This window comes from Lolium rigidum, chromosome 4, assembly GCF_022539505.1.
Source record: "Lolium rigidum isolate FL_2022 chromosome 4, APGP_CSIRO_Lrig_0.1, whole genome shotgun sequence".
Lineage (NCBI taxonomy): Eukaryota > Viridiplantae > Streptophyta > Magnoliopsida > Poales > Poaceae > Lolium > Lolium rigidum.
Genome location: NC_061511.1, coordinates 100,936,700 through 100,951,697, shown reverse-complemented (window position 1 = coordinate 100,951,697; position 14,998 = coordinate 100,936,700). Strand labels below are relative to the sequence as shown.

Sequence of the window (14,998 nt, the reverse complement as noted above, 5' to 3'; positions counted from 1 at the left end):
AAATCCTTCACTCCCAAATTCCACCAAAGCTACAAAAGCTTGTGGAGGAATAAGAGAGGAAGAACAAATGAAATCCACAAAGAACTCCAAGTTTCTCCAAGATCTAGATCTAGGTGGATCCCCTCACAAAGAGAGGGATTTGATTGGTGAAGATGTAGATCTAGATCTCCTCTATATTTTCTCTCAAATGGATGCAAGAATCATTGGAGGGAGAGGGAGATAGCAAGCTCAAAAAAGCACAACACTAGGGGCAAAAATAAGCTCAAACAGTTGGAAAGCTTTGGGGAAGAAGACCCCTTAAATAGGTCCCAAAGATCTGACCGTTATGATAAAAAAACGTGCCTGGCCGGCAGTGCTTCCCTCTCCGGGTAGCAGTGCCGGCGTCCCTGAGAAAACCCAAACACCCGATATGAAAACCTTAAGAACTTTTGTGTCCGGACTCTAATTTCGATGATCTTGGGCTCGTTGAAATCAAAACAACGAGATCTAAAACAATATGCATAGAAACATCGTAGTCCAGCAAGGGAGGATAGAAATAAATGAATAAAGGTTTTACCTATCTACGAAGACAAACCGGTAAAACCTCCAATATGGAAAATGCAACAATTTGAGTTAGGAAACTCGGATTTAGGTGAAACCAATTTTGTTGTAAAAAGTATGACAAAATATACCATCACAATGAGTGAAAAACTTAGGAACAAGTGGGGTAGATTTTTGTATGGATTTTAGAGTGAAACCTCTCAATACGAGAAATCGAGAAAAACTCCAATATCGAAAATGCAACAAGTGATTCATGCGAAATCCGTTTTCGATGAACTAGAGCTTGCTATGAAAATAACCACATGGAAAATATCCAAATAACAACCAAGAAAAATGATGCAAGAATGCAAAGGTTTGAGCTCTCTCCGAACGATACGATCGAGTTACTCACTCGCGAGCCCTCTTGATGGTACGACAACTAACCTATAAACTGGTCTCCCAACTAAACCACGAGGCCGGTAAGAAAGAAACCCTATCAAGAGCAAACCTTAACCTTGCACATTCCACTTGAGCATGATGGTGATGATCTTGACCGTAACAAGATGTAATGTCTTTCTTGATTGTGCTTGCTTGATGAAGTCTTGCGGATTGCTCCCCCTTACTCCACTATGGGAGAACTTCTTCGGCGCATTTTCACATATCCATGAACACCATAGGAATGGTAAGTTTCAAGCATATGATCTCTTCGAGTTGGCTCATCTTGAACTTGCACAACATTTCTTCTTTCTTCGTCTTGTTGATGTCTTGAAGATACACATGAGAGCGCACTCAATCTTTGTGTTCAAGACATACTTGTCACTTGATATTCTTAATTTGATCCTTGTTGCAACCTTGAAGCTAACATATGGTTCAAGCATTGCCTATGGACAACTCCTACAAATATAACTCAACGCAAATTTTAGTCCATAGAAATTGTCATTGATTACCAAAACCACACATGGGGGCTCCATGCACTTTCAAGCTCTACACGGAGTGGTGCCTGGGAGATCGATTCTTGCTAATAGACGTATTAAGATGCAACTAATGTGTCTAGTCTGCAGAGCTGGCCGGAAGATATGCGACATCTACTCTTCACTTGCCAGCGAGGCAGTGCTTGGGGAGCATTCTGGATCTAGAATCTTGGAGAATCTGCTAAGATGCCCGACAACAAATGCACGGGTGCTAGGCACATTAAAGCTTATGGAAACGATTGTTGTGACCTGTTGGTATACGTGGTGGCAGAGAAGGAAAATTGTCAAACGAGAGACGGTGGCAGGACCATCTCAGACAGCTTTTGCCATACATGCGATAACAACCAATTTTGTACAATCGGCCAAAGGAAATTCAGTGTTGAAAGAAGTGGTATGGAGGAAACCGGACCGAGGTGAGTACAAACTAAATATTGATGCATCTTTTCACTCTAATGGGACAGGCTCGGTGGGTACTTTCCTCCGAAACGATAGAGGAGAAGCGTTGGCTGGTTTTGCTGCGCCTTTGAATCACCTTCTTAGTGCTGCAATGGCAGAAGCATCGGCTCTGCAAAAAGGACTGGAATTTATGGAACAATTGGGCATCCAATCAGTCATAATAGAGTCGGATTCTCTAGAATTGATTCAAGCATGTAATGCAGAAGTGGAACTTTGGAGTCCATCCGCACCAATCCTTGCACATTATTTTATGAAAGCCCAACCTTTTGATTCGATTCATTATAGGTATTGCAGTCTAGAGGCTAACCAGGCTAACCACGTTGCTCATGAATTAGCTAGAAACTCTTTTAGTACAAACTCAGTGTTGAGGTGGAGTGATGCTCCCAAAATTTTATTATCCCTTTTTTACTAAATGATGTAACTCTTCTAAATTTGCAGTAGCAAGTGTTTTATGTACTCTTTTCCTTACAAGGGTATCTAAGGGGGCTGAATTTTTTTTAATGAGACGGCTTGCTTGCTGGTTTAATATATTATGTTTAAAAAAAGTACATATACGTTGGCAATTAACCTATTTCTTGTTGCATTGGAGTTGTACATGCAAAGCCCTGTTTGCCAATAAGGATTCTACGTGTTTGGTATACTAATCAAGGCAAGTTTCCAAGATGTTTCCCGCAGTGTTCTGGTTGAAACTTCATATGAGAAGGTAGTCCATATAATTCCAAGCAGTGACGCCAAGCAAAAAATACACAACTGCTCCATTTTACATCTCGAACGTCATGAGCCCAATAACCTATCAGGGTGCCTAGTACAGGGGATGCTGGTCACAAAAGATGTCCAATAACCTATCAGCACATATTACATAGGATATTTCTCTGGTTTCCCATTCCACTACCATCATTCAGCACGACTTCTACGTAACCAGGCTAAAACTATATTACTGCAATTTTTTAAGACATCTCAACTCATGCAGCAAGTGAAACCAAACTTCTTCGGTGCATCTTTTTCACGAGGTGGGATTATAACGGAGGTGCTGCTCATAGTAGTTTATAAGCTGCAAAAGAACATAATACTGTGGTGTTGGTATATTTTCATTCATAAGGTAACATGATAGAGAAGACAATGCGGCATACCACCAATGGGTTATTATTTTTCAGTTCCTTGTCATCCACAAAGATCTCCTCCCCATCAGACCTGTTCATCATCAACGATAAAGAAATTGAGGGTAATTACTGGCAACAACTATGATATTCAACTGATGTTCTGATGCAATGCATAACAAATGATCTACTGAATCTGTAAACTTTTAAGGTTTTTGCTATTCTGGGGATACAAGTTTCTACTTCCAGGTGAGTTGCAGCAAAGGATACACAAGCAAGCGCTCAAACAAATCAATGGTCTGCTGTTGCAATGGGGCAATGCCAAAATAATACTATGGAATAACAATAACTGGAAACCAAACTAAGAACAAGAGAATTAACCATTAAAACCTGGTCACCTGAGTGCTTTGAATGTTATTGCAACTTGCTGCACATCATCTGTCATGGTGGCGAAGTAGCGCACTGGCTTGATGATCTTAATAATATGAAGTTGGTTGCCACAACCCTGCCCTTTGGTCCTATCACCAGTTTCTCCTTCTGTGGAATCAACATCCTCGGCGCCAGGCTTCCCAGACCTTCCAGTTTGAAGTTCACCTTGATCTTGCTGTACTTCATCCTGTTTGAACCTCCTGACTGATCCAAGCTTGCGCTTCTTGGCACCAGTCACCTGGACACCTTGAGACGGAGGTGCATGTACTGGATTTTCAACCGTTGATAAACCATTGCCAGGCTGAAGCTCATCTTGTTGCTGAACCACAACAGATATAGGTGCTCTTTGACATGGAAACCCATCCGGCGGCACACTGGAACTACCCTCCCTTGTCACACTTTGAGCAAGAATTGGCTGTGCAACCACATTTACTGATGCATCAAACCCCGCAATCGAGTTCTTACTAGTATTATTAGTAGCTCTCCTACTACTTGTCCTGAGAGGCAATGTTTTGCGTTCTGGGGCAGGGATGTGGGATAAAAAACGGGGATCTGAACGACGTGGGCGGCCCCTTTTACCATGAGAAGTGTTAGGACTCCTCACTGGAATAGTCGTGATCTTACGCTTGCGCTTACCATGGTACCTTGGTTGCTGTCTGCAATGCATACACAAAACTATTGTGCCATATCTTATGCAAATGCAATTTAAACTTAGATAGAGAAGTGTTTCAGATGCATACCGCTTCTCAAAAGCATCCACAAAGTCAGAGCAGGCCGTTAGATTTTCGGCTGGCTCCCATGTGTTAGCGCTCTCCGGCCACCCGCGCCTAACAACTCATAATATGAGGGATATAAGCATCAGAACTACATTTACAATACAATTGCACTAAAAATATGCATAAACTGAAGATGCAGCAAAATCGACCATCACAAACTAATGAAAGAGAGATGAAAAGGCACCCATGCAGTGCAAATGCATCTATTGGAAGAATCAAAACAGAAGCTAGAGCTATGTGTGGTTTAGTCACTACCAAACATATACAACTGGAGGATGCACTGTTTGATCCAATAATTGAACTAAAAAGCACAAATATAAATCTGCTACATTGCAAATGACTGCCAAAGGACATAACCGGACAGCTACCATTGCTGAGTCAGGAAACCATAAGTCAACCCAAAACCACACTAGAAATCATAGTTTAAAATAGCCAGCTATCTCATTTAGCCGCGATTTTTTTGGAGGCTATAAAAGGCTATAGCCGGATTATAGCAGGTTATCCATTTAGCCTTTTTTTCAAAAATTTGGAATATTTCAGTCACATCTTACCAAAAGAAGAGGAAAACTATGACTCAAACACGATGCGTGATACGACTTATTCAACTTTTCAAGGCAAACACGTATTCAAGTATTCAAAAATGCAAGTTTTATCTAATTATATTGAGAAAATACAGGAGGTTTAGCGGCTAAATTAGAGGCTAAATAGGGGCAAAAAAGGGCTATAGCCGTCTATTAGCGGTTTTTTCTAATTTAGCCTATAAATGGCATAGCCGCAGCGGCAGGTCTCTATAGCCAGGCTATAGCCGGCTATTTAAAACTTTGCTAGAAATCAGGGAGCATAGAAATAGAGATATCTAAAAGCATGGTAACTGCCACTGTAATCAAATTTACTGCCAGTACGCCTATGGTCCAAGAATCTATTTGGCTAGGATGCAAGATTACAGGAGGAACATGAAAAAGCAAACAGTGAATGCTTCAAGCGAATCCATCAACAAGCAGGTGACAGATCGCAATGGTCCTGGGATTTGGGGGACGCTGAGGGGCTCCACCCCATCACCAACTAAGCAGCAGCCTTCTCCATCCTCGTCGTTACCAGCAAAGGTATACACAGTTCCACCTACTCCGGTTACCCATGAGGGCACTGACAGTTCCGATCATCACGGGCGACACACTTGGAGTTCGCTAAGTTTGATGGCACTATGCTCGTTTGTGGTTATATACATGTTGCACGCATTTACCGAGTTACGGAAGGATTCAGGGTAGCAGAAGCAACTCTGTATATGGTGGATAATACCTCTCATTGGTAGTCGATACAAGCAAACTTTTGTTGGAATTCGATGTGAATGGTAATCGTGACAGGTTGAGGGAACTACACTTGCTGAAGCAGACAGATTCAGTTTCTGAGCATAAGCCCAAACCTGATCAGCTTGTGTAGCAGATCAAATTGTATGGCAGCTCCATTAGTGGGCTGATGCTGGTGAACAAGTTCATAATGGGTCTCAAGGACGAGTTTATTGGTCTTGTTGAAACTCCAACCCACAACTGTGGTTCAGGCAGCCACCTTTGCACTGATTCAGGAAGGTGTGTTGGAGTGTTGGAATAACAGACATACATTTGCCAAACCTGAGTCAGCTCCTAAGGATGACAACAAGTCCAATATGGGACAGGCGATTTTTGAAAGGCTCGGCAATTGAAAGAATGTCGCCGAGCCAATGGATTTTGTTTTAAGTGTGGAGAAAAAATTGCCCCCAATCATCAATGTGCTCCTCCTGCAGAATTAAAAACTATGGAGCTTAATGAAGATTTTGCACTCTTAGGTAACGATTTTCTGGAAGCTAAGCTGCTCATAGTGTTGATGGGTGTTATCTGTCTCTTAATAGCTAGTTCAGAAAATTCAAAATGCATTTGGCTCCAAGCTCTTGCCAGAAATCAAGTTTTTTTCCCTTCTGTTAGTACACTCATGGAGTTCTCACAGCTTGTTGAATGCTGAGATGGTTCCAAGACTGAACCTAATACCCAAAGAAATTCCTTCCCAGCCAGTTAAGGTGGCTAATGGAGCATATATGGATTGTCGCTCAGATTTTGTGTGGTGGATAGCTGGTTACACATTTACTCATGACACGAAAGTCCCCGATTTTGGTGGCTATGATGACCTAGGAGTCCTATGAAGTGTTACTGGCAACAAAAATGGATACAAGTGACTGAAAATGGGCAAGAGGTCACACAACATGGTGAAGTTTATTCTGAACAACTTAACATGGAGGAGGCAACTATTGAAGAAATCCACAAGTGGTGTGAAGGCAATGAGCTTTGGGCCACTGCCCTCATTGACCAATCTGATCAAATTTTGACAGTCCCCATGAGTTGTTATAGTATGAAGACATTTTTTCAGGAGCCATATTCTTTACCTTAGCCTACCCCAACTTGCTTGGGAAAAAGGCTTTGATGTTGTTGGTATCGCATCTTCTTTACCTCCTCCCAGAGCTTTTGATTAAGCTATTTCTCAAAAGCACTGCACCAGTAAACTGTAGCCCTACAGGTGTTTTCCATATCAGAAAGATGAAACTGAGAAACAAGTTCATGCGGTTATACAAGCTGGTACTGTTACACCTAGTTTGAGTCCTTTTGCCTCAGCAGTTCTCCTAGTAAAGAAGATGGATGGGACCTGGAGGTTCTGTGTGGACTACAGGAAACTGAACTTGGTGATCGTCAAGAATAAGTTCCCTATTCCTAGTGTTGGTGAGTTGCTAGATGAATTAGCTAGAGCAGTGGTTTTCTCTAAGTTGGATTTGAGAATTGGCTATCATCGGATAAGAATTCCTACTGTTGGTGAGTTGCTAGATGAATTAGCTAGAGCAGTGGTTTTCTCTAAGTTGGATTTGAGAAGTGGCTATCATCAGATAAGAATGGTAGCGGATGATAAACAGAAAACTGCTTTTAAAACCCATCATGGTCAATTCCATTTTAGATACATGCCTTTTGGATTAAGAAATATATTCCAGCCACTTTCAATGTTTAATTAACTCTGAATTAAGGGGTTTGCTGGGCCTGAGGGGTTATCATAGAAAATTTGTACAAGGATATGGCATTCTAGAAAAACCATTGACCACATTGCTGCAGAAGAATGTTTCCTTTCAGTGGTCTCCTCATGCTCAAGAAGCGTTTGACAAACTGAAAGCAGCCATGTGTCATACTCCAGTACTACTCTTCCAGATTTCTCAAAGCAATTTACTATTAAACCATATGCCTATTCTACTGGAGTTAGTGCAGTTCTGTGTCAAGAGGTCCACCCCATTGCTTTCTATAGCAAAGCTTTGGAGTGCTAAAAAATAGTTGTGGCCTTTCATCGATCCCACGTCTACGGTCTTCCCGTATGTCTAGCCCTTTTCAGCTGTCCGGACTTTTGGGCGAACTGGCTGGAGCATCAACTCAATAATGTATCAGAGCAGAGGTATTTGGTTCAAGTCTCGGCTTTCGCAATTTAATAAAAAATGCTCTTGCCCTCTAGGCCTTATAGCGTCTCTTCACGTATAGGCCCCATCGAGTCATACGTGAGAGGTGTTACATTTTATGTGGATTCCCACCTTTCCATCAGTTCGGACTTTTGGTTCTACTGGTTGGTGCCTCAAATTTAACAAGCATATGCTTTAGCCACTAAAAAAACCCTTTACCTCAAGGATAGGTTCATTCATCATGATCATCAGTAGCTTCTTGATGCAAAATTAACTCTTCAAAGTGTTGGAGCTCTATGTATGCTGCAGTAGAGAGAGGCAAATGGACATACATCCAGCTTTTTCATGTCTCACAGCTCAAACAACATGTTCCTGACCACACTCCAGTGTTTACTGAATTACCATCCACACTCAAAGATTTTCCTGAAGAGATACTGGATCATAGACTAGTGAAGATTACTCGGCGTAGGTCTTGATCAAACAAACGGTCTTCAATTCCAGAGAGAATGTTGCCTGCGTTGCAAGCTCGTTCTCCTTCAGCTGCAGTTTAGGAGGCTGGGGCTGTCTAACGTTTTCATATATATAAGAGAAAATGCTAATGGAATTCACATGAGAGTTGGGCCATCACTGGGAAGCGAGTACGCAAATTATTTACATCCAAATGCTGTGACGAGAGAGCAACTGAAGTGAACCGTGAAATCTGGCATCTCCCCCAATTTCATCTACTTGTGCCCCAACTTCGTCTCTCCTCTCCCAAAATTTCCCTGGTATCCCCCTCCCCCGTGTTACATCTGATCTCTCTTAGACAGGGTCATAACACCGTCTCCCTCTAAAAACTTGCTACTGTCCACGAACCAACCAAATCATAGCAAAACCACGCCTCATATGCAAGAACTATTTACCAATAATGATACACACAAGAAATGTGATCCACCAGCGAATCAGCAGTCAATTGCTTGGACAATAAAGCGGTAATTCCGTGAAACGAAAGAGGTTGAGAGAGAAAGGTGCCATTACCACTTGACGAGGTACTGTTTCTGGCCCTTGCGGAGGCGGCGGCGGCGGATAGTCTCGATCTCGTAATATCCATCCGCTAGCTTCGCCGGAGACCCCACCCCCTGCACGGGCTCCTCCGCCGGGGCCTCCTCCTCCGCCTCCTCCTCCTCCTCATCTTGCTCATCCTCCTGCTCCCACTCCTCCTCTTCGTCCTCATCCTCATCCTCATCCTCCTCCCCCTTCCAGTCCTCCTCCTCTTCCGCTCCCTTGGGTTCTTCTTCCTCTTCCACCACCTCCGCCGCCTCGTCTTCCTCCATCAAATCGCCGGAACCGCCTGCCGCCGGGGAATCCTTCTTGCCTCGAGCCATGACCAGTGTTGACCAGATTCCGCCTCTACTTTGGCCCTAATCTGCTGCGGATCTTTTGCAGATTTGCTGGCTGGATTTTGGGCGACACGGGAAGAACAGGACGGAGAGCTCCTGTCCTTGCGTGGTGACGTAGGCAGCGGCGGCTGCTCTCGCTCGAATTGTTCTTTCCCTTTCTATCCCTGCAGGTGCAGGCTCGAGGCGCGTGTGTGTTAGCTTTTTTTTTTTTTCTCTGTGCGTGTTTCTCTGTATTTTTTACAGCGCTACGGCACATTAATTGGATACGGTGCCGTGTGATCGAAAAAAAAAGATACGGTGCCCGTACGGCGCATTGAAGTAGGTTGCGGCTTTCTTATTCTCCCCCAATCCAAATTAATTACGTGTATCTAGACAAATTAAAGTCAATTAATTTGGATAAAGGTGGTATAAAATAAAAAAATCTTTCTGTAGTTTATATAACCATGTGATGTTTTAGGGCCCCAAAACCGTAATGGAGAAATAGAGCTATATTTAGACTTTTATTTTTAAAATTTTGAACAAAAATATTTTTTAAAAATCTAATTTTTTTGAAAAAAAGAATTCTGGATTTAGCAAACGATGAAATCTACACGCGTGCAAATTTTTTAATGTAATTTTAGGCTACACCAAAAGTGATAAATATGATTATTTGAGTATAGTGAATAATGCACATTTTAAAACTACAAAACTGTCAGATTTTATCATTTTTGTGTTGTGTAGAATACAAAGAATTTCACATTGAGATTTTGCATGTTTGTAGCATACATTATTATATATATCTAAGATTTTTTTGAAAATTAAAATATAACTTTCGCTTTTCTAAAAATAAAGAGATATATGTAGCTCGGCCTCCATTTACAGTTTTCACATCCAAAACAAATTATACATCATCAATCTACAAAATGTGTCACGTTTTAGTTGATTTTAGTTTAAATTTGAATTAAAACTCCAACAAGTATTGTGGATCAGAGGGAGTACATCATCCAAAAAGGGTTTTAAAGATCAAGGATGCCATCTAGAGGGAGGTGAATGGGCGGTTAAAACATTTTAGGTTGGGGTTTTGAGCAAGTGCGGAATAAAACATACATTTAGTTTGACAAGCACAAAACCTACAAAGTAGGGTTTGCCTATGTGCACCAACAACTTATGCTAAGCAAGATAAGCAACAAGATGATAGCAATGTATAGAACATCAAGCACGAAGGCTACCACAATCTAAAGTGCATAAATAAAGGAGTTCGGGTTAAGAATTAACCGAGACACGTGAAGATGACGATGTATCCCGAAATTCACACTCTTGCGGGTGCTACTCTCCGTTGGAGCGGACTGGAGGCACAAGGCACTCCAAATGCCACAATTGTGCATCGTATTCTCCTCGAGCCTTCCCGCCAAAAGTGAAATCCTCGATCCACTATGGGACCATTGAGGATGATCACCGAGCTCGTACAAGGTTGGGACGAGCTCCATAACTTAATTGGAGGCTGAAAGAGCATTTCCCACACTAAATGTGTTTTGGGTGTTTGGTGTCAACACAAGATTTTTTTACGGGTGTTAATGTCTACGGGTTATTAATCTGTATCACGCTCACCGATATTGGTTTCCTCGGAAAAGATTATATGACAGAATGTTGTTTTTAGCTTGGTCGCTGGTGGGCAGAAGTTCCGGTCCCTAACGCCGGTACTACCGCCGGGATACCCCCACCTGCAGCAGATTCCTGCGCCCTTTCATCTACGCACCGGTAGTTGGCCTGTAGTACCGCTGGTCGGTACTACTGCCCTACTTCCGTTCCACTTCCGGAAATGCAACATTTCCTTTCTGAGGGCTACTGCGAGCAAATTGCCGTATCTGGAAGTAGGGCCGGAACTTGGCCGGTACTACCGCCCTTGTTCCATCCAACTTCCGGTGGCCCCTCTCATCAGTAGGTCAGCCATCAGTTGGCGGTACTTCCGGTCCTAGTGACCGGTAGTACCGGCCTTACACAATTTTTTGCATAACTGATAGGGCGAAGGTGTCTGATCCTTCGATGAGATCAGGGATAAGTCGATTTGTTGGTGGAGTTCATGCTTGACGATCCGACTACACGTGCAAAGCCCGTACGCCAATGCGCCAATGCAATCGCTAGGATAATCTGCGGGAGTTACCATTCTTTGCGGGTGCACGATTAGCCTAACCAACGAGTAGGGCCTACCAGTGAAGGTCTTAATTCCTACATGAAATCGAAAACAACTAAGAACTAATAATGCAATCAGGATATTGCGGATCAAGATGAAAACTTTATTGAATAAGGTGGGAGTCCGAAAAGTCAGTCTTGTTCTGGGCGTTGGCCTCAAAAGAAGTACACGAGAGTTGCAGCAATGGCTAACTTTTAGTCTAATCAAAATCCTAGTCTAAAAAAGTGACGGCTATGGGGGTATTTAAGTAGGAAAAGGTGGGGGTTCCGGCCAGCCATATGTATGATGGCCAAACCAAACCTTAGAAGGCCTTTTCTCCTCAAATACAAACTCTAAAAGGTGGCTAACTTAATTATTGCGAAAATAACATGGGTGTGGTCCAAAAGTAAAGGTGACACAACACTATATTATGCTATGGATGAAAATATGAAGCATAATTTTGTATATTTCGTCTAAGTTTTCAATCATCGTTATGGTGGCTTCAAAGTTCTGAAATCTCCACTTGTGGCGCCCTCTTCAATCCTCACACGCTTGTTGCCATCTCCATGTATGATCATGCTTCAATGTGTGTCCCTCTCGTACATGCAAGAACTATTTACCGAATGCTATTTACCAATGATACACACAACAAATGTGATCCACAAGCGAATCAGCAATCAATTGCTAGAATCAGAAGTCAATTGGTAGGACAATAAAGCGGTAATTCCGTGAAACGGAAGAGGTTGGGAGAGAAAGGTGCCATTACCACTTGATGAGGTACTGTTTCTGGCCCTTGTGGAGGCGGCGGCGGTGGATAGTCTCGATCTCGTATAGCTTCGCCGGAGACCCCTGCTCTGAGGCAACCCCTTGCATGGGCTCCTCCGCCGGGGCCTCCTCCTCGTCGCCGTCCTCATCTTGCTCATCCTCCGGTTCCCACTCCTCCTCTTCGTCCTCATCCTCATCCTCATTCTTCTCCCCCTTCCAGTCCTCCTCATCTTCCACTCCCTTGGGTTCTTCTTCCTCTTCCACCACCTCTGCCACCTCACCTTCCTCCATCAAATCGCCGGAACCGCCTGCCGCCGGGGAATCCTTTTTGCCTCGAGCCATGACCAGTGTTGACCTTATTCCGCCTCTACTTTGGCCCTAATCTGTTGCGGATCTTTTGCAGATTTGCTAGCTGGATTTTGGACGACACGGGAAGAACAGGACGGAGCTCCTGTCCTTCCTTGCGTGGTGACATAGGCAACGGCGGCTGCTCTGGGACTGTTCTTTCCATTTGTATCCTTGCAGGTGCAGGCTCGTGTGTGTTAGTTTTTTTTTGTCTGTGTGTGTTCCTCTGTTTTTTACAGCGCTACGGCACATTAATTGGATACGGTGCCTTTGTGATCGCAAAAAAAGAAAGATACGGTGCCCCTCTCCCTCCTATCCAAATTAATTATCTGTATCTAACAAATTAATGTCAATTAATTTTGTATAAAATCGAAAATGTTTGTGTGTAGTTTAACCATGTGATGTTTTACGGCCTCCCAAACGTTAGTGGACAAATAGAGCTATATTTAGCCTTTTATTTTTAAAATTTTGAAAAAATATTTAAAAAGTTGAAAAAGTCCTAGATTTAGTGTAAAATTCATTGTATATTAGGCTACACAAAAGGAGACAAATATGGTGATTTGAGTATAGTAAATAGTGCACATTTTAAAACTATAAAACTTGTCAGATTTTATCATTTTTATGTAGTCTAGAACATAAAGAATTTTACATTAAGATTTTGCATGTTTGTAGCATACATTAGCCTATATCTAAGTTCTTTTAAAAAACTTAAGTATAACTTTCGCTTTTAAAAAAATAAAGACCAGGAGAGAGCCCAGAGAGCCCACCGGGTTGCTGCTCTCAAATTATTCTTTCCCTCTGTATCCCTGCAGCCGTGTGTGTTACAGCATTACAGCATCTCCAACAGACGCGCGCTAAAATAATTATACAACGCCAATTTTTATTTTTTTTTGTCGCGGACGGTCTCTAAGTTTCTCAGATGGGCGAAAAAATAAAGCACGGAAATAATGCTTTACCAGACGCTGTAAAATACAACACCAAAAAAACAAGTTTTGCATACACACCATTGAAATAAGATCAAACATAGTACTATAGTACTACAGCTGTCTATAAATAGACGTCTAACATTTATCTAAATCTGGATGTATCTAGGGACAGGGTGTTTCTACACCCAGGTGCATATGCACCCTTTATTTGAAATACATATTAGACATGTTTAAAAATGTTAGAAAAATATAAATAAAAATTTCTTGTGTATACCTTGACATGTTACATGCTTACAAGGTTGTTTCAGCAAAAACCGATATGTTACGTGTCTTGTGAAAAAAAGATAAATCTTTAGTGTTAAAATAGTCTATTTTTCGAGATATTATTTGTCTTTTTTACACAGGGTACAAAAATTATTGGTTTTATGTGAAACTTTACGTGCACACATAGAACATGTCCCTCTACATGCTAAATTTTTTTCCTAATTTTTTTACGGTTTGGAAAAATGTTTTATACATACCAGGTGCATATGCACCTGGGATCAGATTTGGTTTTCCGTGTATCTAGATGCTATTTAGTGTCTAGATACATCTAGATTTAGACAAACTTCATACATTTATTTATAGACGAAGGGAGTACTAAAAATACATTTTAAAACGACGACAAGAACAATAACTAAATGGATACAATACATCTAAAAATTAGAGAAGTCGAAGTTCGGTCCCGACGACTTCGACGGCTCAGTCAGGACCAAATCCACCCAACGTTCTTCGTTTCCGTCGATTGTCGTTGGGCCGGCTTCCTGTGCCTCGATGAACCGCCTGCGCGCGCGAATGCCCTCCTTCTTCGCCATGCGCTCCGCCTTCTTCTGCGCGAAGAAGGCGCGTTCGTCGAGGACATCCTGCGGGAAGGCGGCGACTCACGCCTCCATGGCGCATTCATCCGCCTGCGCAATGGTGAGGCGGCAGCGCCGCTGCTCGGCGGTGACGAGGTTGTCGAAGCCGGCCAAGAACTCCGCCTCCATGAGGGACTCGCGGTCCTTGAAGTTAAGCTGCTGGCGAGGGCACCCGAGGCGCCATGCCGCCAAGTCGTAGGCGCGCGTCACCTGCTCCACAGTGTCGAAGGTGCCGAGGGCGAGGCGAGCTCCACCGGCGCGCATATCCGCATAGAACGTGCCGCTCGGGTGGGTGCGCACGCCCACAAAACCGGAGGAATTGCGCGGGGGGGGGGGGGCATGGTGATGACGCGGTCTCGGAGGCGGTGGTACACGTGGCAGGCGAGAGGGCGGCGCGTGGCGGGAGAGAGTTTTCAGCGGCGGTTAAGGACGCATCGTGCACGCCGTTTTGTACCGCGCATGGCCGCTTTATCCCGCGGCAAAATGTTTAGTGTGCGCTATTTTGACGCGTCTGTTGGATCAAAATTTTTTGGTACCGCGCGGACTGATGCGGTGCCCCTACGGCGTATTAAAGGGTTGCGCCCTCGTATAAAATGTTTGTGTGACGTGATGTATTTTTGGGCTTTCGATTTATAAAAAGTATAGAGATTTTAGTTTATTTTAGTGAATTTTAACTAACAAGGAGACTTACTGTGGATCAGAGGAACAACATCATTGAAATGGGGTTTTATATCACCGTGCACTTGTTGATTTTTTAAGGGTGTGTTTGGTAGCGCGTAGCACTGTTACTCGGGAGCAAAAAAAGACGGCTCGATTGGATGCCCAGTCCACACCCA

At 43.0% G+C, this 14,998-nt stretch overlaps 1 protein-coding gene across 1 annotated transcript; it reads right to left on the bottom strand.

Annotated features, from left to right (window-relative positions):
• Positions 1-2,626: 2,626 nt before the first annotated feature.
• On the bottom strand, positions 2,627-9,265 carry LOC124650014 (probable chromo domain-containing protein LHP1). The gene is made up of 5 exons (XM_047189581.1): positions 8,720-9,265; positions 4,213-4,299; positions 3,442-4,128; positions 3,077-3,137; positions 2,627-2,997 (listed from the first exon to the last, which is right to left on the bottom strand). The coding sequence occupies exons 1-5, from the start codon at positions 9,064-9,066 to the stop codon at positions 2,950-2,952; spliced, it is 1,230 nt and encodes a 409-aa protein (XP_047045537.1). The 5' UTR covers positions 9,067-9,265; the 3' UTR covers positions 2,627-2,949.
• Positions 9,266-14,998: the final 5,733 nt, after the last annotated feature.

Excerpts from the sequence above, each read along its gene's own strand:
- LOC124650014 (XM_047189581.1), bottom strand. The coding sequence starts at position 9,066 with ATGGCTCGAGGCAAGAAGGATTCCCCGGCGGCAGGCGGTTCCGGCGAT. Across the intron at positions 4,300-8,719 it reads AAACAGTACCTCGTCAAGTG|GCGCGGGTGGCCGGAGAGCG; the intron begins GTAATGGCACCT and ends ATGAGTTGTTAG. Across the intron at positions 4,129-4,212 it reads GTGGATGCTTTTGAGAAGCG|ACAGCAACCAAGGTACCATG; the intron begins GTATGCATCTGA and ends TATGCATTGCAG.